The 24,907-nt window shown below is 45.2% G+C and overlaps 1 protein-coding gene across 4 annotated transcripts in view; it reads left to right on the top strand.

Annotated features, from left to right (window-relative positions):
* SIN3A (SIN3 transcription regulator family member A) overlaps positions 1–24,907 on the top strand; it is a 91,620-nt gene that overhangs the window by 11,851 nt on the left and 54,862 nt on the right. For all 4 annotated transcript variants that reach the window (XM_056572707.1, XM_056572708.1, XM_056572706.1 and 1 more), the window contains exons 2-7: positions 8,811–9,022; positions 10,878–11,054; positions 11,741–11,847; positions 13,231–13,510; positions 17,444–17,710; positions 24,513–24,665. In XM_056572707.1, the coding sequence (XP_056428682.1) occupies positions 8,843–9,022; positions 10,878–11,054; positions 11,741–11,847; positions 13,231–13,510; positions 17,444–17,710; positions 24,513–24,665 (1,164 nt within the window). In that variant the 5' untranslated portion in view covers positions 8,811–8,842. The remainder of the gene's footprint in view (positions 1–8,810; positions 9,023–10,877; positions 11,055–11,740; positions 11,848–13,230; positions 13,511–17,443; positions 17,711–24,512; positions 24,666–24,907) is intronic.

Genomic DNA, 24,907 nt, shown 5'->3' with positions numbered 1-24,907 from the left:
TTGTGGTCAGACAGAAAAGAAATTCAGAAAGAAAAGAACTTCCTGTGGAGCATACAGCAGCATACAAGTACTGGAAGGGATAGGATTTTTAAATAGAAGTAATTTACAAATCTTTTTAACTTTCTGGCACCAGTTGATTTTTAAAAAGAAAAAAAAGTTTTCCAGTGGAGTACCCCTTTAAGGTGCGTTACACACCGCTATGTGACAGTTTATTTTTTTTTGTTTTGTTTTTTTTGCCAAATGATCCAGCAGTTGGGAGATGTGTAAATTCTTTCTTTTATATTTCTCTTTCCTTAAAAATGTATAAATTTCTGTCCTTTCTTTCTATAATGTAAGTCCCTGGGAAACGGAGGGCATATAGCAGCATTCTACGACTGTCTGCATGCGGGTGGTGGTAGTTTTGCAATGGCTGGTGGCACTGTCTGGTTAGGAAACGCTGCCATAGAGCTCCTACCTCCAGACCTGCTGTGTGGGCTCTTTTTCCATAAGAAGTCTGTAAAGGTAAACTGCGTTGGTTACTATTTCCTACAGTGTTTTTTCAAGGTATTGTCATTAATGGGGGTAAAAAAAAAATGCATATGTCTAAGGGTGTGTTCACACTGCGTTTTTGTCTTCGCTTAATGTATATGTAAATGAATGCTGCTATATGCCATTCCTTTTCCATTGACTTACATTATAAATAGAGATGAGCGAACTTACAGTAAACTCGATTCGTCACGAACTTCTCGGCTCGGCAGTTGATGACTTATCCTGTATAAATGATTTCAGCTTTCAGGTGCTCTGGTGGGCTGGAAAAGGTGGATACAGTCCTAGGAAAGAGTCTCCTAGGACTGTATCCACCTTTTCCAGCCCACCAAAGCACCGGAAAGCTGAACTAATTTATGCAGGATAAGTCATCAACTGCCGAGCCGAGAAGTTCGTGACGAATCAAATTCACTGTAAGTTCGCTCACCTCCAGTTATAAAGGACAGAAACCTTTTTTTATTGGCATACACCAGTGTTTCCCAACCAGGGTGCCTCCAGCTGTTGCAAAACTACAACTCCCAGCATGCTCGGACAGCCTTTGGCTGTCCGAGCATGCTGGGAGTTGTAGTTTTGCAACAGCTGGAGGCACCCTGGTTGGGAAACGCTGGCATACACAATAACGTATATATTTTTATTAGCGTACACAATAAAGTAGTTGACTAAGTTTTTGCCTGCAGCAAAATTAAACGTACTATGACAGGAACAAAGTAAAAAATGCAGTGTAAACCCAGCCTAATTTTACGACCATATCCCTTCCTCTCAGAAGACTTACTCCTGAACCGCGCATGTTCTGGATGCCATTTTCAATGTTTTATAAACCAAATAAAGAAGAGCAAGAGCTGTGCTGCCTTTTTCTCCATCCAGAACTCTTTAGCTGTGGTTCTAGACCCCAACCTGTACTTCACTGCTCTTCTATAGGTGATACATCCCAATGACACTGGGTTCACCTGTAACCACCAGGGGGCCCATAACACAAAGGGGCAAATCTTTCCATTATAGTTTTCCTCTTTACTCCTGGTTTTGGCTCTAAATACTGATGTAAAATGCTAGTGGAGGAGATTTATCAAAATATGTGCAGAGGAAAATCTAGTTTCCCATAGGAACCTATCAGATCGCTACTTTTATTTTTCAGATGCCTTTTTTTTTTTTTTTAAATCGACAGTTGTCCACAGCAACCAATCAGATCGCTACTTTTATTTTTCAGATGCCTCTTTTTTTCTTTTTTTTTTTAAATCAAAGAAGCGATCTGATTGGTTGCTGTGGACAACTGTCGATTTAAAAAATAAATAAGTAAATAAAAAAAAGGCATCTGACAAAAGTAGCAATCTGATTGGTTGCTGTGGACAACTGTCAACTCTTCCTCTTCACAGGTTTTGATAAATCTTCCAAATGCATGTAAACCCAACCTTGGGGTCTATTGAGCTTGTTGAGAAGCTTTTTATTCAGAATTTTTTTTTTTTTTAACTCCTTTAAAGGGGTACTCCACCCGTAGACATCTTATCCCCTATCCAAAGAATACAGGATAAAATGTCTGATCGTGGGGACCCCTGCGATCTTTGTGCAGCCCCCGACATTCGTTTAGAACGCTGAGTGCGGGTGGCAGTGGTCGCGACATCATGCCGCAACCCCTCAATGCAAGTCTATGGGAGGGGGCGTGGTGTCCATGCCCCCTACCATAAACTTGCATTGAGGGGTGTGACGTTATGTCACGAGGGGTGTGGCTGTGACATCACGACCCCTGCTGCCCACTCCAAGCGTTCGGAACAAAATGTTCCAAGCGCCGTGGCAGCGGATTACCCCTTTAAGGACACAGCCCACTTTTAATTTTAACATTTTGGTTTTTCTCTCCTCACCTTTGAAGAGTCTTAAAAGGGTATTCCAGGCAAAACCTTTTTTCTATATATCAACTTGCTCCGGAAAGTTAAACAGATTTGTAAATTACTTCTATTAAAAAATCTTAATCCTTCCAATAGTTATTAGCTTCTGAAGTTTTCTGTCTAACTGCTCAATGATGATGTCATGTCCTGGGAGCTGTGCATGATGGGAGAATATCCCCATATGAACTGCACAGCTCCCGGGACGTGAGTCATCAGAGAGCAGTTAGACAGAAAACAACAACTCAACTTCAGAAGCTAATAACTATTGGAAGGATTAAGATTTTTTAATAGAAGTAATTTACAAATCTGTTTAACTTTCCGGAGCCAGTTGATGTATAAAAAAAAAAAAGTTTTGGCCTGGAATACCCCTTTAAGACTTATTTTTCCATCCACAGACCAATATGAGGGCTTGTTTTTCTGTGCTGTGTAATGACACCTTTCATTGTGTCATAAAATATACAGCAAAGCCAAATACTATATAATTTGGGGGGGGGGGGAATTGAAAAACCCCAATGTTAATTTTTTTTATAAAAATATTTTTATTTTTTTTATGCAGTGCACTTTACAGTAAAAGTTACATGTTGTTTCTCTTTTCTATGGGTCAATATGTTTAACACAATACCCATGGTTACATAATTCTTGTATTATTGTACTGCTTTAATAAACTCACTTTTTTACAAAAAAAGTGTGAACATTTTTGCCTTATTCTGGCACCTATAAATTTATCATATTTCATATTAAGGGCTAAATGAAGTAAAAAAAAAAAAAATTTGCGCCATGATCTGTAGTTATCAGTACCATTTTTGATTTAAGATGGGACTTTTTTGATCACTTATTTTAAAAATTATATGCTGTGATCAAAAATTAGCAATTCTAACTTTTTGGGTTGGAGTTTTATGTTTATGCCATTTACCAACTAGGGTCACTAATGTTATATTAGTTTGGACACTTCAGCATGCGACGATACAGATTTGTTTTATTTTTTTTTTATTTGAAAAATGGAAGAAGGGGTATCTTAATTTGTGTTAGAAGAGTTGGTTTTTATATTAAAAAAAATTAAATAAATATATATACAAACTTTTTACGTCTCCATAAGGGAGTTTTACTTGCAATCTTCAGATTGCATAGCATTATTACGTTTTATTAGGGAGCTAGTGTGCACTGGCAAATTGCACATGGGACCTGCATGGAGCAGGTTGGGTCCAACGGGCCTGTAAACCATCAGACACCCGCATATATGTTGTGGGGGAGCAGATCAGGCTAGGGAGACTGTCACTGCGGCTTTTAAGTGGTCACTATTGATCGTGGCACTTAAGGGGTAAAATGACTCCTATTGGCCGGATTGTGAATATCCATTTACTGTAAGTACACAGGTACTAATAGCAGGAGCTGCTCTCACTTTGTTGTTGGACCACTACTCGACATAAATGTACGTCCTGGAGCGTTAAGTACCAGGACATACATTTACCCCCATTGTTGTTAAGGGGTCAAAACTTATTGTCCTCAGTGGTTTAGGTGCGCCATTTCACATGACGTGGTAGGTTTGGTTAGCCATGCCATCAGGTACGTTTACACACTGGAAATTCCACAGTAGAATTCCACTCAGTGAACAGTACCATCAGTGTGAATGGGTCTTCTGCAAGACCCGTTCACACTGCGAAATTTCAGCGACGGACAATTCCGCCGCTGAAATTGTCCCGTGCAAAAAAAAGAACATGTTCATTCTTTGCGCGGAATTCCGTGAGCACTGCATAGCCGTCAATGGTGACGGCACAGTGCCCCACGGTCCTACCGCCGAAGTATTTTCGGCAGCGGCCGCCTGACTGAATCGGAGCGGCGATTCCACAGTGTGAACATACCCTTAGACAGAATAGTGGTTGTAAATGGCCCTGAAATCTCATTCCTCCTGACCTGATACAAACCCTACATTGATTTCACTACTAGTGTATTCAGATGGGGAACACAGCAATCAGATATCTTCTCCCCCATCCTTTGGATAGAGGATAAGATTTCTAAGAGCGGAGTACCCCTTTAACCCCTTGGGGACCAAGACCATTTTGACCCTTAGGACCAGAGCATTTTTTGCACATCTGACCACTGTCACTTTAAACATTAATAACTCTGGGATGCTTGTACTTATGAATTTGATTGAGATTGGTGTTTTTTTTCAAGACATATTCTCTTTTATGTTAGTGGTAAATTTCCATCGATACTTGCATAATTTCTTGGTGAAAAATTTGAAAATTTCATGAAAAATTTGAAAATTTTGCATTTTTATAACTTTGAAGCTCTCTGCTTGTAAGGAAAATAGACATTTCAAATAAATGATATTGATTCACATGTACAATATGTCTACTTTATGTTGGCATCATAACGTTGACATGTTTTTTACTTTTTAAAGACATTAAAGGGCTTCAAAGTTCAGCAATTTTCACATTTTTCAAGTAAATTAGAAAATCTGAGTTTTTCAGGGACCAGTTCAGTTTTGAAGTGAATTTGAGGGTCTTTATGAAAATTGCACCCCTCAACGTATTCAAAATGATATTCAGAAAGTTTAACCTTTTGGGTGTTTCACAGGAATAGCAGCAAAGTGGAGGCAAAAATTCTAAATCTTCATTTTTTTTTTTACACTAACCTGTTCTTGTAGACCCATATATTTTTTTAAAGGGGTAAAAGGAGAAAAATCCCCCCAAAATTTGTAACCCCATTTCTCTTGAGTAAGGAAATACCTCATATGTGGATGTAAAGTGTTCTGTGGGCGCACTAGAAGGCTCAGAAGGGAAGGAGGGACAATGGGATTTTGGAGAGCGAATTTTGCTGAAATGGCTTGTGGGGGGCATGTCACATTTAGGAAGCCCCTATGGTGCCAGAACAGCGAAAAACACCCCACATGGTATACTATTTGGGAAACTACACCCCTCAAGCAATGTAACAAGGGGTACAGTGAGCCTTAACACCCCACAGGTTTTTGACAAATTTTCAATAAAGTTGGACGTGAAAATGGAAACATTTGATTTTTTCCACTAAAATTCTTGTTACCCCAAATTTTTCATGAGGGGTAATAGATGAAAATTTTGCCCAAAATTTGTAACCCCATTCTCTTGAGTAAGGAAATACCTCATATGTGGATGTAAAGTGATCCGCGGGTGCACTAGAGGGCTCAGAAGGGAAGGAGTCACATTTGGCTTTTAGAAAGTGAATTTTGCTGAAATGTTTTTTGCGGGGCATTTCTCATTTAGGAAGCCCCCATGGTGCCAGAACAGAGAAAAATACTCCACATGGCACACTACTACGGAAACTAAACACCTCAAGGAACGTAACAAGGGGTGCAGTGAGCATTTACACCCCACTGGGGTTTGATAGATCTTTGTAACGGTTTGCTGTGCAAATGAAAAATAAAATTTTTCATTTTCACTGACCACTGTTCCAAAAATCTGGTGTTAAGGCTCATTATACCCCTTATTACATTCTGTGAGGGGTGTAGTTTACAAAATGGGGTCACATGTGGGTATTTATTGTCTTGCGTTTATGTCAGAACCGCTGTAAAATCAGCCACCCCCTGTGCAAATCACCAGTTTAGGCCTCAAATGTACATGGTGCGCTCTCACTCCTGAGCCTTGTTGTGCGCCCGCAGAGCATTTTACGTCCACACATGGGGTATTTCCATACATGGGAGAAATTGTGTTACAAATTTTGGGGGTCTTTTTTTTTTTTTTTTTTTTTTTTTTTTCCTTTTTACCTTTTAAGAAAATGAAAAGTATGGGGCAACACCAGCATGTTAGTGTAAAAAATTTACACTAACAGGCTGTTGTAGACCCCAACTTTTCCTTTTCATAAGGGGTAAAAGGAGAAAAAGCCACCAAAAATCTGTAGCGTAATTTCTCCCGAGTACGGAAATACCCCATATGTGGCCCTAAACTGTTGCCTTGAAATACGACAGGGCTCTGAAGTGAGAGAGCGCCATGCGCATTTGAGGCCTAAATTAGGGATTTTCATAAGGGTGTACCCGGATGCAAGCGTTACACTTGCCTCCTCCACCAAAAATACTGTACGTCAGTTTTTTCCAAGCAGGGTGCCTCCAGCTTTTGCAAAACTCCCAACATGCCTGGACAGTCAGTGGCTGTCCGGCAATACTGGCAGTTATTTTGCAACAGCTGGAGGCTCCGTTTTGGAAGAACTGACGTACAAGACTTTTTTAATTTTTACTGGGGTGGGGGAGACGACAGTGTAAGGGTGTAGTGTATATGTAGTGTTTTACTCTTTATTTCGGGTTAGTGTAGTGTTTTTAGGGTACAGTCACATGGGTGGAGGTTTACAGTGAGTTTCCCACTGCAGCAGAAAATTTGCCGCATCTCAAACTTGATGCGGGAAACTTGCTGTAAACCCCTGCCCGTGTGAAACTACAACTCCCAGCATGCACTGACAGACCGCGCATGCTGGGAGTTGTAGTTATGAGACTCCTAGATGCAGCAGTGAAGATCACTTTACAGCGATCTTCACAGCTGCATCTAACACCGCCTCTGCCACTTGCCTGCTGCCCGCCTCCTGTCAGCTCCTGCCGCCTCCCTGTGTTCCCGTGCCGCTGGTCCCCGCCGCATTCATCGCCGCCATCTTTCCCCCGCTCTGCCCCGACATCCAGGGGCAGGCAGATCGGGGGGAAATGAACGTCCCGCCCCTGCCCTGCGATTGGCCGCATTGGCCAATCGCAGGGGATAGGAGGAGGTGGCACACCTGCCACGTCGCTCCTATCCTTTAGGATGATCGGGGAGGTCTCTGACAGCTCCGATCATCCCTATTTTCCGGGCTATCGGATCAACAGAGACCCGATCAGCCCGGAATAGCCGCGAATCGCCGCTCTGAATTGATCGGTGATTTGCAGCGATCGACGACAAATGGGGGGGGGGTCATTTGCACGAGATGCCTGCTGAATGATTTCAGCAGGCATCCCGTCCGATCCCCGCGGGGATCGAAATTCCCACCGGCGCACAGGTACGCCCTTGGTCCTTAAGTACCAGGACGCAAGGGCGTATCCATACGCCCGTAGTACCAGACAGGTTAAACTTCCCCAATGTTGGTAGATACACGGTAGAAGTTATTTGTTAGCTAATGCTGGTCCACACTTAAGTTCTTGCATGTATACACACACATACAAGGTATTTATATTCATCTTGCACTTGGTAAAATAATATGTAAAACTCACCATTTTATTGACTTGATCTTTACTTATTGACTTGACGTTCTTGTAAGGAGATATGAAGATCACCTCTGCGGGTGTATCCTTTCAGATTTCCAGTAGGGCTGGGCGGTATACCGGTTCATACCGAATACCAAATTTTTGGGCTGCACGCTATGAATTTTCCCCCATACGCAATAATGGTTGGGCCCCTCCCCCTTGGGAATGTATTATCTGCCCAGCGCAGCGCTGTCCCCACATCTGGGAACTAACCCTATGTTACCCGCCAGCGCTGTTCTGCCCCCCCCAAAATTAATGATCAGCCCAGCGGGGCACTACTCAAGCACTTCCCTCTTCCTCTTTGTTGGGGGCCGCCGGGTGCTGGAACTCACTGTACGCCAGTGGTCTCCAACCTGCGGACCTCCAGCTGTTGCAAAACTACAACTCCCAGCATGCCCGGACAGTCAACGGCTGTCCGGGCATGCTTTGAGTTGTAGTTTTGCAACAGCTGGAGGTCCACAGGTTTGAGACCACTGCTGTACGCTGTATCCCTATGCCCGGGCTGCAAAAGATACAGAAAATAAACTTTTAACTTACCCACCTAGGAAGCACGCTGGGGATGGGGGGAGGACAGCCGTCAGCCTATCACCGGCCGGAGCGATGCCCCGCCCTGGCTAGTGATAGGCTGAGCCCACTGTCATGTAAGAAGCCGGCTTCTACAGCGTACAGCAGTGGTCTCAAACCTGCAGACCTCCAGCTGCTGCAAAACTACAACTCCCAGCATGCCCGGACAGCGTTGGCTGTCCGGGCATGCTGGGAGTTGTAGTTTTGCAACAACTGGAGGTCCGCAGGTTGGAGACCACTGGCGTACAGTGAGTTCCATCGCCGGCGGCCCCAACAAAAAGGAGGAGGGCAGTGCTTGACATCTGTGAGTAGTACCCCGCTGGGCTGATCATTAATTGAGGGGAGCCGAACACCGCGCGCGGGTCACATGATTGGGGGGGGAGCCGAACACCGCGCGCGGGTCACATGATTGGGGGGGGAGCCGAACACCGCGCGCGGGTCACATGATTGGGGGGTTGAAAATACCGTTATATACCGTGGAACCGCCGTAAGTAAAAAAAAATAAATAAATACTGTGATACACACATTTGGTCAAACCGCCCAGCCCTAGTTTCCAGTTAAGCTCACCTCTAGGTAACGCTCTTAGTAATGCTTCTTTTACCTCTTTGCAGGGAAATCACTGGCACCCGACTATGTTTTCAGGATGAAGCGGAGACTGGATGACCCGGAGCCAGCACCATACCCACCCCAGGCACGGCGTATCACTGAACCATTTCCCCATCAACACCGTGTCCTTGCTCCAGCTCCCCCTGCTTATGAATCACAGTCTGATGCCATGCAGCCCGCAGCGGGCATCCAGTATTCTGTGACACCTGGATATCAGGTAAAAATTTCTGTATTCCGTTGAGCTTTAATAATATTGTTGCCTTTTGAGGTACACTTTCTATTTTGGAATGTTTACACAACACTTTGGGGGGAAAAAAAAAGCAAGGACATCGCTCCATATTGTAATAAAACCAAGATAAGCAGGCAATGAATAATGTTATCCCGCTTACTACAGTAAGTTGTGCAACCCATACACAACAATAGTAAAGGTGTGTAAGAAAACAAGGATGGGGTCTGCAGCCTTCCTGACCTGGATGATACAGTAAACCAGTGTTTCCCACAGGGCTGTGGAGTCGGTAGACAAATGTTCCGACTCCTCTGTATTAATATGCGAATGTATTTTATACATTCCTTGAAGGAAAGAAAGGCAACATACCTGTCATTACCACAGGACTACTGGCTGGGAAGCCAACAAACAGTCTACTGTATTGAACAGTTTGTGTGCTGATCTGCTGCTGAAGACAGGGCAGTGGGAGGATCAAGGAAGGGGCATTTATTATAAAACATGATTTCCCTAGTAGAATCCCATTGTGCGTTGTGTGCCATATAGTAAAGCACATGAAAAGCATGCTTCTTCACAGTCACTTAATGTGTTCGTTTTGTGGTTACGTGAGGCACTGCATGCATTGGTCTTTATTCTTATAGTAGAGAAGTCATTAATTGTAACTTTTTGTGAATTGGGACATTTAAACTTGCTTTTTTTTTTATTTTTTATTCCAATCTAAATTTAGTCGGAGTCGGTGCATTGTTTGCCGACTCAGACTCCAGGTACCCAAAATTTTGTCCGCCTCCGATTCCACAGCCCTGGTTTCCCAACCAGGGTGCCTCCAGCTGTTGCAAAACTACAACTCCCAGCATGCCCGGACAGCCAACGGCTGTCCGGGCATGCTGGGAGTTTTAGTTTTGCAACAGCTGGAGGCACCCTGGTTGGGAAACAATGCAGTAAACATAGTGCACACTTCATAGGAATAGACAGGAGTTCACTGGCGCTGATGAATACCACCACATAAGTTGAAGGAGCAGCTTTATTGGACCATCATGTAATGCATTTCACTGAGCAATGGCAGCTTCATCAGGCATAGCATGAGTAACAAGGTTGTGCAATATAGTCAGCTTTTAACCCTTTGCAGGTATAACAATTAACTACTTACATACAGAATACATGTTAAAATCAACATACACATTCATAAATATAATATATTATAGCATTGAAAAAAGTTATTTTTTTAAATGGGCACTGTCAGATACAAAAACTTTTTAGATGTTGTACATTTGGCAAAACATTAACCTTTCTAATATACTTCATAAGAAAATAGTATTTCCTGTTTTTTTTTAAATAGAAATCATGACTTATAAAATCATGGCTTTGTCCAAGCTGAAGCAAAGGCATGGACAAAGTCCAGTAAGGGTGGGTTCACATTATGTTTTGGCCATATGGGGACCAGCTGGGGGATGGGAAAACTGGGAACTCCCGGATCCCAGCAGCACCCTGCCCCCATCTCCTTCATTTGAATGAGTCAACTGGATGTATGTGAGGAGTTAATTTATAGCTACAAAGGGTTAAAATCTGACTGTATATTGCACTACCTTGTTACACCTGCTATGCCTGATGAAGCTGTCAATTCCTGTCCATTCCTATGAAGTGTCTTGTGTTTACATAACACTTTGGAACTTTACATTATGATGGGTTAGGTTATATATATTAATATACATTACAGAAACAAATTTAATGTAATTTTATAAAAGTAAAGTCTGCAAAGTTCTCTGGAGCTTGTAGCCAAAAGCTTTTACCGCTCACACTTATGCCAGTGGTGAATTTATAGGTTGTTTGACTTGCTTGTTATTCATTTCAGGTTTCAACAGTGCCTCAAAGTTCTGGCAGCCATGGACAAGCGGCTCTGGCAGCAGTACATGGAGCTCATCATCACAGCACCCCTGTGCCAGGCCATGGGGGCCCTGGGGTTCCAAGTCATACTCATTCAACCCCACCAGCTGCACCTGCACAGGGTCAGCAGTTCCAGAGACTAAAGGTACAAACAGTCAAAATAGTGGTACATTGCAAAATTTGCTTAAATTAGCACTATCATTAAAACTAATTTTTGCTATTGCACTCCTTATGGTAAATAAAAAATCTTTCTAATTTACTTTGTTTAAAAAATGAAGTTTTCTTTGTTTTATTTGTGTTTAAAAAAAAAAAAAAAAAAACTGCCACTAGGTGTCTCCCTACTCTTGCACATTTTCCCCCAGCTCTTGCACAGACTTTGGACTCCTGCAGGCCTGGCGGAAGTCTAAAGTCAGGAAATACAGTCAGGAGTGCTTGGGGGGGGGGGGGGGGGGGGGTTATGGGGTTCCACCTTAGCCAATCATAGCTCATCTCACACACTGAACTGCTCTGGGCTGTGTGTAGCAGAGTGAGGGAGGAAGTTCTCCCCTGTATGTCTTCAGATGATGTCACACCTGCTGGGTAACACCCCTTCCCAGTCTGTGAATCTGACTGAGACCGAGCAGAAAATACAGAGCAATATATAGGTAGAAAACTAACAAATAATAAAAATAAAGGCAGGGGGTGGTTTATCGTGATGGGGCAATGAACTTGGACAATTATATAATTTTAACAAGATCATGACAGGTACTCTTTAATGTGATGTGAAATGTTAGGTAAGTTTGCACCTTCAATGGACCTGAAAAATAATATACAGATTTTGTTTTCTTTCAGGTGGAAGATGCACTTTCTTACCTGGATCAGGTTAAACTGCAGTTTGGCAGCCAGCCCCAGGTTTACAATGATTTCCTCGACATTATGAAGGAGTTCAAATCTCAGAGGTAAATGGATCACAAAATCCATTTCAAACATTCTGCTTAAGCTGCTATGTAGACTGCAGGAAGAGTAGAAGTGCAATAGTCTTATGACTAATACAAAGGGTGTCTGACACTTAAAGCTGGAAAACTCTAAAATGCTGAGCAGAGAAGATCTGTTCTTTTCAAATGTGTTAAAATCTTCATTGTGAGCCCGATGAAGAGATCTAAGTGTGGATGAAGACTTGCAGTTAGCGAGTAGAAGGCAACTATAAACCTGTAGATTTTCTCTCCGTAGTGAACATGTATAGAAACTGAAAAGTCCATAGAATGTAGAATTGGCTTCTTATGTTTTATTGGCATGCTTATTTATTTTTTTATTTTTTTAAAGGTGTGTGTGTGTGTATATGTGTGTATATATATATATATATATATATATATATATATATATATATATATATATATATATATATATATATATATATATATATTATGTATGTGTGTGTGTGTATATACACCGTATTTATCGGGGTATACCACGCACCGGCCTATAACACACACCCTCATTTTACCAAGGATATTTGGGTAAAAATTTTTTTTTTACCCAAATATCCATGGTAAAATGAGGGTGCGTGTGTGTGCGTGTGTGTGCATGCGTATACCTCGATACACCTCCAGGAAAGGCAGGGGGAGAGAGGCCGTCGCTGCCCGCTTCTCTCCCCCTGCCTTTCCTGGGGTCTAGAGCCCTGCTGCCGCCGCTTCTCTCCCGCTGGCTATCAGCGCTGTTCTCTCCCCCCTGACTATCGGTGCCGGCGCCCCATTGCCAGCGCCGATAGCCAGGGGGAGAGAAGCGGCGCCAGCAATGGGGCAGCGCTGCCGACAGACAGGGGGAGAGAAGGGGCAGCGGCACCCATAGGGTCCGCGCTGCTTCAGGCCTCCGGTGTGCGCCCCATGCGTCGTTGCTATGCGCTGCATGGAGCGGCGCAATGACGTCACTCGGGGAGAGAACGGGCAGCGGCCCCGATAGCCAGGAGGAGAGAAGAGCCGACAGCAGGGCTCTAGACCCCAGGGCAGGCAGGGGCAGAGAAGCCGGCAGCGCTGGCGGTCTCTGCACCTGCAAAGCCGCTGCAGTTCATTGATTTAAAGCGCCCACTTTAAATCATTGAACGGCAGCGGCTTATCGGCGTATAACACGCAGGTAGACTTTAGGCTAAAAATTTTAGCCTAAAAAGTGCGTGTTATACGCCGATAAATACGGGGTGTGTGTGTGTGTGTGTGTGTATATGTATGTATATGTGTATATATATAATATATATATATATATATATATATATATATATATATATATATATATATATTAAAATTATGAATAAATTATAATTTTTTTTTTCTTTTTAATGCTCTCTCTAGTATTGACACTCCAGGGGTCATCAGTCGGGTTTCCCAGCTTTTCAAAGGCCATCCTGACCTCATCATGGGTTTTAATACATTTTTACCACCTGGTTATAAAATAGAGGTGCAAACAAATGACTTGGTGAATGTCACAACACCTGGGCAGGTCCATCAAATCACTACCCATGGTCTTCAACCCCCCATCCCGCAGGTTCCTCCACCTTCACAACCGTCCACACAGACTGCCCCTCCACCAGTGCACCCAACTCCTCCACCAGCCCCAGCAAAAATTAGCAAGGTAAGTGTGATATATGACCTCACCTTTTTTAGGATTCTCTTAGTCATCATCTGTGTTCTTGAAATAAACTAAACTCCCTCAAGTGAGGGGAAAGGCTCTTTACCTGAGAAATTTCAGCTCGACTGACATATCCTGCACATCGCCACAGCCACTTGATCTAGCATTCTGGGTGGGTTTAAGTTCTTGTCTTGTACATATCACAGTTTTTAATACTTAATGATGTGTCAGAAGATAGTTTAAATTAATGGCACTTAAAAAAAATGTTTAGGTTAATTGGACTTAATTCTTCAGCATACATTTTATTGTGTTTACAAACTTGATCTGCTGCAGATTTCAGCAGTTTTTATGTTGATTAAATCTACCGCTGATTAGTGTGAACATGCCCTTAACCCCTTAAGGACCAGGCGTTTTTTGTTTTTTGCACTTTCGTTTTTTCCTCCTTACCTTTAAAAAATAACTCAATTTCAATTTTGCACCTAAAAATCTGTATTATGGCATATATTTTTTGCGCCACCAATTCTACTTTGTAATGACATCAGTCATTGTACCCAAAAATCTACGGCGAAACGGAAAAAAATGATAATTGTGCAACAAAATTGAGAAAAAAATTCCATTTTGTAACTTTTGGGGGCTTCAGTTTCTACGTAGTACATTTTTTGTTAAAAAGGACACCTTTTCTTTATTCTCTAGGTCCATACGGTTAAAATGATACCCTACTTATATAGGTTTGACTTTGTATTATTACTACTGAAAAAAAATCATAAATACATGCAGCAAAATGTATACGTTTAAAGATGTCATTTTCTGAGCAATATAACTTTTTTATTTTTCCATGTTCAGGGGCCTATGAGGACTCATTTTTTGCGCCGTGATCTGAAGTTTTTGCCGGTACCATTTTTGCATTGATCGAACTTTTTGATCACTTTTTATTAATCTTTTCATGATATAAAAAGTGACCAAAAATAAGCTATTTTGGACTTTGGAATTTTTTTGCGCGTACGCCATTTTTTGCACGTTCGCCGGTTTAAAAAGCGGTATATTTTTATAATTCGGGCATTTCCGCACGCGGCGATACCACATATGTTTATTTTTATTTACACAGTTTTTTTTTTTTTTTTTTTTTATTCTTAAAAATGCCAGGTGATTCAAACTTTTATTAGGGGAAGGGATCATTGAAAGGCTTAATGATTTTTTTTTACACTTTTCTTATGCCATATTATAGCCCCCAGGGGGGGCTATAGCATTGCATGTACTGATCTTTACCACTGATTGATGCATCTCCATAGGAATGCATCAATCAGTGTTTTCGGCGATTGAATGCTCAAGCCTGGGTCTCAACCGGACTGCAGGAAGGAAGGTAAGAGACCTTCCTCCTGTAGTACAGCTGTTCGGGATGCCGCGGCGATCCAGAACAGCTCCCTGAGCTAACCGGCACATTTTACTTTCACGTTTAGCCGCGCGGCTCAGCTTTGAGCACGCAGCTAAAGGGTTAATAGGGCGCGGCACCACGATCAGTGTAGTGCGCTATTAGCGGCGGGTCCCTGCTTCACTATGACGCCGGGCCCGTCATGATATGATGCGGGGTTACCGTGTAACCCCGCATTATATCACAGGAGCCGGACTAGGGCCGTAAAGTGCTATAGAATAACAGCTGTATGGAAGATTTTTCAGTTGGCCAATGTGCGGTTGTGAGAGACAGTCATACACCCAAAAAGCAGAAATGTTGTATTGTTTCTGCCTTAAAAGGGTACTCCGCACCATTAGACATCTTATCACCTATGCAAAGGATAGGGGATAAGATGTCAGATCGCCGGGGTCCCGCTGTTTTGGGCCCCCGGGATCTCGGCTGCTGCACCCACCTGTATGGCTGCCACCTCACACCGGGAACGCTGGAGGCTTCGGAGATCGACCACAATAGCGGACGAGCGCGACGTCACGACTCCGCCTCGTGTGATGTCATGCCCCGCCCCCTCAATGCAAGTCTATGGGAGGTGCGTTACGGACCTCCCATAGACTTGCATTGAGGGGGCGGGGCGTGAAGTCACACGGGGCGGAGTCGTGATGTCACTTTCGTCCGCCATTGTGGTCGGGCTCCGATTCCTCCAGCGTTCCCGGTGTGAGGTGGCAGCCGTACAGGTGGGTGCAGCAGCTGAGATCCCGGGGGCCCACAGCAGCGGGACCCCGGAAATCTGACATCTTATCCCCTATCCTTTGGATAGGGGATAAGATGTCTAGGGGTGTGGAGTTACCCTTTAATGCTTGCTACATAAACAATACTATATATACAATTAAGACAATGGCACTGCTGCCTCTTGGTGTTCTTGATCATGTAATTGTTGGGAGACTGCTGGGTCTGAGTATACCGTGCTCACACCTTTATTGTACATTTACGGCACAGCTATGAAGCAGGCTATGAAGCAGCGCTGAATTCATAACAGGAGAGTTCCAGCTGCTGTCACGCTGTTGTCCACCATTAACCCTTTAGATGCTGTGAACAATGCAGATCTTACCATCACTAGGGAAAATGTCCGATGGCAGTGGGTTTCTGGGGCTCATCAGACTGTGGGGTCGAAGGAGAGCAATTGTGGCTGGAGGTATCTTACCCTCCTCTGACAAATAGGATCTGCAGTCTTGTGCAGTTTGTCTAGGCAGGCTGTACAAAAAGATTGCTAGTACTGATCAGTACTGTGTTACTACATAGTACTGAACAGTACATTGCAATACAATAATTGCTTATAATAGTTCCCTCCCTAGTTCCCACATGTTTGTGTGCAAACATGATTACCGTATATACTCGAGTATAAGCCGACCCGAGTATAAGCCGAGACCCCTAATTTCAACCCAAAATCCCAGGAAAAGTTATTGACTCGAGTATAAGCCTAGAAATAGAGGCGTTGCCTTGACAATGACGCAGAAGTACGTTGGCAATGAACGCACCTCTGCGTCGTTGTCACGGCAACGTGACTATTCTGAGGCCGGGCCCGAAGCGCTTAGAAGAGGCCTCCCCGGTGAAGATAGCAGCCCGGAACCAGTATCCCACCGGACCACCTCCTCACCGGACAGCCCTGCAGGACCGGACCAGCGCCGAGCGGAGGTGAGTACTCAGAACTAAAGGGGGTGAGAGGGGGCTGGATGATGTTGAAGGCCGCAGTGGTCTTCAACCTGCGGACCTCCGGAGGTTTCAAAACTACAACTCCCAGCAAGCCCGGACAGCCGATGGCTGCCCGGGCTTGCTGGGAGTTGTAGTTTTGAAACCTCTGGAGGTCCGCAGGTTGAAGACCACTGCGGGTGGGGGAGTTCACTCGAGTATAAGCCGAGGGGGGTGTTTTCAGCACGAAAAATCGTGCTGAAAAACTCTGCTTATACTCGAGTATATACGGTAAATGCCCAAATGTGCAAAGGTGGATGTCCGTGTGCGAGTGCATTTACAAGAGCCCAAATGTATGCCATATGTGACGGAGGGTACAGCAATAGAGAGTCCTGCACTGTATGCCATATGTGACGGAGGGCACAGCAATAGAGAGTCCTGCACACTTCTCACTCCCATTAATCTGGCACTGATCTGTATAATCTTTCTAGAAGTTTCTGGACATGGTGTGCCCATTGCTTTATGGGGGGTCAGAAACAGTAGCAGATAGTGTTTATTTAAGGGTTAAATTGGGACATCTGGATGCTTTGTTTCTAAAGCATAAATATCAGTAGAATTCCCATGATCCCACCTGTGATAGTATTGGGCCCTGAAACAAGACATTGTACCATCATGTTGTAACCATTTTGCCCATTAACTATCTGCAGGGTTAAGTCATGTATGTACCCTGTGGTTAAAGATAAAAAAGGTTGTTACATTAATGCTGTCTTTTGTATAACTGACTTATTTTATTTTGTTTGCACTTCTGTGACATTATAGTGTGGTGATTGTCTTTCTGTTCACAGCCGGTGCCATCACAGGCACATACACCAACAAATCAACAGAGCACACCAATTCAGTACCCATCTCCTCGTTCACCACCAGCACAGCCGCACACGCCAGGACCGTTGGCACATCCCACCCCAACAGCTACTGCAGCTACTCCAACCATGCAAAATAACCAGCCAGTGGAGTTCAACCATGCCATTAATTATGTGAACAAAATAAAGAATCGCTTCCAGGGCCAACCTGACATTTACAAAGCCTTCCTCGAGATCCTGCACACCTACCAGGTTAGCATGTGCAGATTGATTTGTAATCGTCGCATATTTCACAAATGACTATGTGGTAGACAAGATGTACAACACTAATGGCCCTGCATGGCAGACACAATAGTTATTCCCTTCTCTATCATCTTGGAGGTGCAATGATAGCACAACAGATATTAATGAAAACTATTGTAGGCCGCTTTCACATATAGTATTTTGTATCTGTAGTTGCTAACCAAAACCGATGTGTGTCCAAAACACAGAAGAGATACAGATCTATCCATTATAGCTCTTTAATGGGCACTTTGAGATAGAAAAAACTTTTTATATGTTGTACATCTTGGCAAAACATTAACTTTTCTAATATACTTAAAATTTAATTTCCTTTTTATAGAAAGCATGGCTTTGTCCAAGCTGAAGCACAGGCATGGGCAAAGTCCAGTAAGTGAGGGTGGGCTAGCACTACTCTGTCTGATAGTATGCCTCTGTGCTCTCTCCTGTCTGATAGTATTCCTCTGTGCTCTCTCCTGTCTGATAGCACTCCTCTGTGCACTCTCCTGTCTGATAGGACTCTTCTGTGCTCTCTCCTGTCTGATAGGACTCCTCTGTGCTCTCTCCTGTCTGATAGGACTCCTCTGTGCTCTCTCCTGTCTGATAGGACTCCTCTGTGCTCTCTCCTGTCTGATAGGACTCCTCTGTGCTCTCTCCTGTCTGATAGCACTCCTCTGTGCTCTCTCCTGTCTGATAGCACTCCTCTGTGCTCTCTCCTGTCTGATAGCACTCCTCTGTGCTCTCTCCTGTCTGATAGCACTCCTCTGTGCTCTCTCCTGTCTGATAGCACTCCTCTGTGCTCTCTCCTGTCTGATAGCACTCCTCTGTGCTCTCTCCTGTCTGATAGCACTCCTCTGTGCTCTCTCCTGTCTGATAGCACTCCTCTGTGCTCTCTCCTGTCTGATAGCACTCCTCTGTGCTCTCTCCTGTCTGATAGCACTCCTCTGTGCTCTCTCCTGTCTGATAGCACTCCTCTGTGCTCTCTCCTGTCTGATAGCACTCCTCTGTGCTCTCTCCTGTCTGATAGCACTCCTCTGTGCTCTCTCCTGTCTGATAGCACTCCTCTGTGCTCTCTCCTGTCTGATAGCACTCATCTGTGCTCTCTCCTGTCTGATAGCACTCATCTGTGCTCTCTCCTGTCTGATGGGACTCCCCTGCGCTCTCTCCTGACCTATCAGACAGAGGAGTGCTAGCTCACCCTCACTTACTGGACTATGCCTGTGCTTCATCTTAAACAAAGCCATGATTTCTCGGTCAATCTTCATTGGGGGACACCTATACTGATGGGTATATGCTCTTGCCACTATGAGGCGCTGACACTAGGAAAAAAAAGTCAGCTCCTCCCTGACAGGATATACCCGCCCACTGGAAGTGAGGTAATCAGTTTTAGCTAGTGTCAGTAGGAGGCAAGACACAGGTCTGGGAGCTCTCCAGACCTGGTCTTTTTTTTCTTCTTATTTTCTAGAAAGGGCGGTTAAGTTAGGTTTTTATCTCCCTTTTGTTTGCCTATTTTCAGGTGGGGGTTCAGGAGCATGGCGCTAGCTGTTTCCCCCCCCCCCCCATATGCGACTGAGGCACAGGCATAGAGTATGTACTGTGAACCCCTTCTCGCCAATGGCCAGAGCCTGGAGGTTGTACCCTGGGTCCGGGTCCCCCCACTGCCCCTGCTCGCCCCGCTATCTTAGCCTGGTATGATGCAGCGGGGCCATAAGCTGGTTGAAGATGCCTGGGTGAGGATAAGAAGATGGCGTCTGCAGATGAGTATGTCCCCCCTCCCCCCCTTCCTCTTAACTTGCACAGGGGGGGATGGGCTATGTTTTTGCATACTGGATCCTTGGGAGGACAGCCGCCGGCCTTTTTGCAGCGGCCTCCGCAGGAGTTCCTTTCCGGCTCACCTCTGAACAGCCTTGCTGCTCCTCTGTTCCATACTTCCCCCACTGCGGGGGTTGGCAGCGCTCTGGGTGTTCAGCCGGCATAGTTCAGGGGGTTATGGCGGCACATGGCTCCGCACTACTTCTCCCCCTGAGCCAGTGCGCTAACCAGAGGCCAGGCAGCGCCTCCTCTTAAGATTCAGGGGGTTATGGCGGCAGTAGCTCAGTCCTTCTTCCTCTGAACAACGTGTCATGCAGTTCCACCTCTCAAGGTTCGCCCGCCCCACGGGTCTTACTGCGATCGGCTTACCCGCGGCTGTGCTGAGGTACGCCTCCAGCAGTGTTAGCTCAGCCCCTCCACCATTGCGGGGTCGGCGGCGCTTTGTAGTCTGCGTGGCTCCGTGGTGTCCCTGAGCTCCAGCCCGGCGGGAGCTCTTCCAGCGCGGCCCGCTCATTACCTGGTCTCTGAGCTGTGCGGTGCTGCGCTTTTATGCTCACTTTTCCTGGCCGTCTCCGCTGCTAGGGCTCCCATGGGTGCATTTCCTTTGTGTCCCTGCAGGAGGGGAATGGTTAGAGTGTATTTGCCCATCTAACTTGGGGACTGCATCAGCACAGGGCGCTTAGCTCCCTTCGCTTCCTTTCCATGTGTTTTTATTTAACACAAAAAAAAAACTCTGCTGCTGGTCACGCAGAACATTTAGTGGCGTTTGGCGCCCTCTTGTGGCCAATGAGTAAATTGTGCCCTTATTTTCCATTTCTACTTGTGACATCCATTTACTATTACAGCCTTGGCCTGTAATATCTGTTCTTTTCAGCTTAATATCTGTTGTGGGTTGTTTTATTCTTTCTGTCTCCCTGTACGGGCTCAGACATGGCAATTTACTCTGAGTTGGTTGAGGTAGGCCTCTGGCATACCTAATTTCGGCAGGGTTCTCACTCTGTCAGGTTGTATATGTGATCCGCCGTGGCGGGTCCTTGTCAGGGATTTCACCAGCGTTACTGTCAGTGACTGTTCTGTCCCGCTGAGCGCCATGACATGTCTGTCATGTCCGCCGGTCACCCATTGGGGTTTCTTAGCTTGTGCATACCATTCTCCCTGCTCCACAGGCTGCCGCATCTGCAGCTAGCGCCCCGGGTCCCCACGCCCAGTGCATGGTCTCCCTGGAAGTGTTCCTGTGTGGGCATGGACTGGACCTAATATTATGACGGACAGTAGTCTCATCTGTCTCTCATTTCACAGCTGCTGCATTTGCTGCTGGTTGCGGTACCCCACTACTAGTGCGAGTTGTCCGATGGAGTGATCCGTTGTCTACTATGGACCCATACCAGTAGGCCAGACAGTGGTCTGTATGGTTTTCTCTGCCGCCTGTCGCTTATCCAAGGAGCTGATGTATCTGCGTCTGGAGTTCTGGTAGCTCGCTGCTAGGGAGCGATGTCTGTAGGGGTAACCTGGCGTATTCTCATGGACCCTCTGCAGGGCGAAGGGGATACAATCCACGGCTCCTCAGCCTCCCCCGATCTCCCAGGGAACGGGGTTTCTATCCATGGAGTCTAGGCCTCCCACAGCCGTCAAAGGGGCACTCATCCCGTTAGACCGCTGTCTGCACGGTCTCGCCGCCGTCCGTCTCCCATCTCAGGGCTACAGCGTGCTTTGCTGGGGTTTTATCTGCAGGTATGAGGGACTGATGCCAGTAAGCCAGACATTGTCTGCATGGTCTCCTGTTCCACTGGGTCGCCCATCAGATCGGCCACACTCCTGTGCCCCATTTCCTGTGGCAGGGTTCGAAGGAGTGACTCTGTGTGTTAAGGAATCCTCTCCAGTCAGAAGTTCAGGTATCCCACTGCCAAGGAGTTGTTCTGAGCGAGTCACCGCTTGTTGCTCCAAGGGCCCTATACATTGTGCCAAAGGCTGGTTCGCAGGGTTCCCTACCTTACCAGGTCCCTCTCTACATGCCTGCTGCTCCCACGGCTGAAGGCTGGTAACCCACTTTCGGTGTGTGGCTCTGAATGCGGGACCTGTTGTGGCTATGGTCCTTTTGCCAGATTGCCAGACACTGTCTGCATGGTTTTCTAATCCACCTGGTCTCCTCCCCCATTCCTGCCACTCCCACAACTGCAGTCCGGTGACTCCCTACCGTGTGAAACTCCACATAGTGTCTCTCTGTAGGTTCATTGGACCATTATGCCTGTCAGTCAGACTGTGTCTGCATTGTTCCCACTCCAAATACATCCTTCATCTCTTGCATCTGCGATGGCAGTCCTGGTGTGTAATACCATTAGGAAATGGGGTGTGGGCATCTCCTGCAGGTTCCAAGGCCTTTCACAGCCACAGCAGTACTCTGTTTCCCACTACTCCTGAGGTAACACTGTCCCTACATCTGCTAAGGCCCCCTGCACATGTTTGGTGGGGTGTGCCTCGGGCCTTTCTGTGGTCTTGTTTCCACAGGTCTGCGGCGGTTGAGCACCTCGGTTCTGGCATGGGGTTTGGTGCGCCCCCCCCCCCCCCCCCATGTCTCCAGGTATCCTCCCTGGGTTCCTGCGCAGGCTGGCTCAGGCGTCCGCTCTGTTGCCTTAGATGGAGCCTTCTCTCTGTTCCCACTATATAGGTGAGGTATCTGGCTGGGCCCTTGTTTTTTGGCTGTGAGCATTCTGATGAGCTTTTTGGTTTCTGTACTTGTGTGCTTACAGCCCACAACTGCTGTCTGGCTCTCTTTCTGTTTCTTGGTTGTCTACTGCTGCTCATGCATCCTTGGCACTCTCCTCTGTTGGCGGAGTTTATGCTATCGTGTTTGGCCTGATGACAGCCGGTCTAGCACCGTCTGTTGTTTGGGCCCTCCCTTTGCTCTCCTCCTCCCTCGGTGCGAGGAAAGTGTGTTCATCCTTCCCCTTGACAGTGTTCTCCACAATCCCATTCGTGGGGCGTTTTTTCTGTACCGCACTTTTTCTTGTCTTGACACGGAAGTTTGTCACTCGGAGCATTTCGCGGACGTTGGGGTTTACTTCCCTTCGGGTATAAGTCTTCCAGGAGACTCAGGAACCTCCAATTCCCATATCGGCCGCTACGATGTTCTGGGATACTCCTTTTCAGGGTCTTCCGCTCTTTTTTTTTTTTTTTTTTCTTTTTTTTTTTTCCGGCCGTTTATTCTTCCGTTTAAGTCTTCCTGGTAACTCGGGAACCTCCAGTTCCCATGTCTGTCGGGATGTCCTTTTCAGGGTGTTCCGCTCCTTTTTGCCTATTCTTCCTTCCACCTTCTTCGGGGGTCCTTGTACTCCTGAGATGAAGGGCGTTCTGGTCATCTGTATTCTATCAGTCGAGTTACTTTAGTCTCCCGGGTGCTTGCGGCAGGCCCCTGGGATAGGGGTTTTGGGTCTGCAGATGTTCCGGTCATTGATGTTATGCACCAGGCTTCTCTAGAGCTGGTTTCAGTCTCATTCCTTTTTCTGGTCTCCACCTTCTGTGCTCTCCTTCTGCTCAGGCATGCTCTGTTCTCCGGCATTTTTTCACCATGGTCTCTTGAATCGGTTGACTCTGGATGGGGTTCTCGTGCCCTTTTCCATTTTTGTTTTCCAGTCGGGCTAGACCTTTGTCTGGTTCTGTGTTCTTTGGCGTTGTGTTCCTACATTCTCCAGGGTGGTTCTGGCTCCATCTGGCTTACTAGTCGACCTTTTCTTGTATCTATATGGGCTGTAGATTTAGAGTCTCTGCGAAGCACAGTCCCTTCCTTGGCATCCTAGTCCATCTCCATGGCCGGAGGATCTTCTGGGAGCTCAGTTTATTGGCCTCGGTTATCTCTGGCCTGGGGTCTCATCCGCAGGCCTTATGGACGAGTGGGTTTGGTCTTGGGACTGATCCCCTTTTGCTAATGGTTGTTCTTCCCACCCTAAGGGACTGCTTTGGTACGTCCCATCAGTATAGGTGTCCCTCAATGAAGAGCGACCGAGAAAATATATATATTTTTTCTTTTCTTTTCTTTTTTTTTTTTTCTCGCCGTAAAATCTTTCTTGTAGACTTCATTGGGGACACCGCACCCTCCCATTTCTTCATTATTTTTTTATTTTTTTTTTGTCCGGATATCCTTTTCCGGTTATTGTGTTTTTGTTTTGTTTTTATTTTTATCCGGGATTCTTTTCCATGGTCCTTCGGACATATTTCTTTTCTCCTACTGCTTTGTGACAAAACTGATTAACTTACTTCTAGTGGGCGGGTATATTCTGCCAGGGAGGAGCTGACTTTTTTTTTCCTAGTGTCAGCGCCTCCTAGTGGCAAGAGCATATACCCACCAGTATAGGTGTCCCCCCAATGAAAGCTCCGAGAGAGAGATTTTACGGGGAGTACAAAAAATCTTCTTTTTATAAGCCATGATTTCTGTAAAAAGGAAAGAACATTTTTTTAATGAGGTATCCAAATGTTTTGCCAAGATGTAAAACATATAAAAAGTTTTTAAATCTGACAGCGCCCATTTAAGTGTAGGTCTGCATACAAGCTTTAGAAACAAAGCAATAGGACATTTTTAAACAACCAGCAGATCTGATGTAAAGTTGTTTTATTTTGGTTACAAAGGGGGGGAGGGGGCACAACACTTTTTAATGTTGTCTTAAAATGTTAGCACTGAAAAGGAAAGATCCTAGTACTAACCATAAAAACAGTTCATAAAACTGCAAATAGTGTGTAATGTACAGGGTAGTAGGAAAGTGCAAAATAGTAGAATGTGAAGGGAAAGGAAATGTGTAATCCGCATAGAAAAGCGGGGGAAAAGCCCCATAAACAATATGAGAAGTGTAATCTGTATAAATGATTGCACAATACAGACCACACGATACAGACCCCAAAAAGAATACAAGTAGTTTTATATTTTGGTGGCTACATTTTACCTGCAATATATAAATGCTGCTTCTTTTTTTAGAAGGAACAACGTAATGCCAAGGAAGCAGGGGGAAATTATACTCCTGCTCTAACAGAGCAAGAGGTCTATGCCCAGGTTGCTCGGCTCTTCAAGAACCAGGAAGATCTCTTGTCAGAATTTGGGCAGTTCCTGCCTGATGCCAATAGCTCAGTGGTAAGTTGTTTTAAAATCATTGTTTGTGTTTGGCGTTTGTATCATATTCTGCAGGTGTAATCTTGTCAGGGTTCATGCTTTCTGTGTATTTTCCTGATGTTTAAAAAGACTTTTCAGGAAAAGTACAGGGTAAGGACAGAAGCCTGCCTAAAAGAAGATTGAATGTGGAACCTGGCCACAAAGCATCATTCATTTCAGGACCACTTAATACCTTTTTACATGTACATTTGTATTCATTCGTT

This window comes from Hyla sarda, chromosome 4, assembly GCF_029499605.1.
Source record: "Hyla sarda isolate aHylSar1 chromosome 4, aHylSar1.hap1, whole genome shotgun sequence".
NCBI classification, from domain to species: domain Eukaryota; kingdom Metazoa; phylum Chordata; class Amphibia; order Anura; family Hylidae; genus Hyla; species Hyla sarda.
Note: the sequence above shows the minus strand (reverse complement) of the source record. Positions and strands in the feature narration are given on the sequence as shown.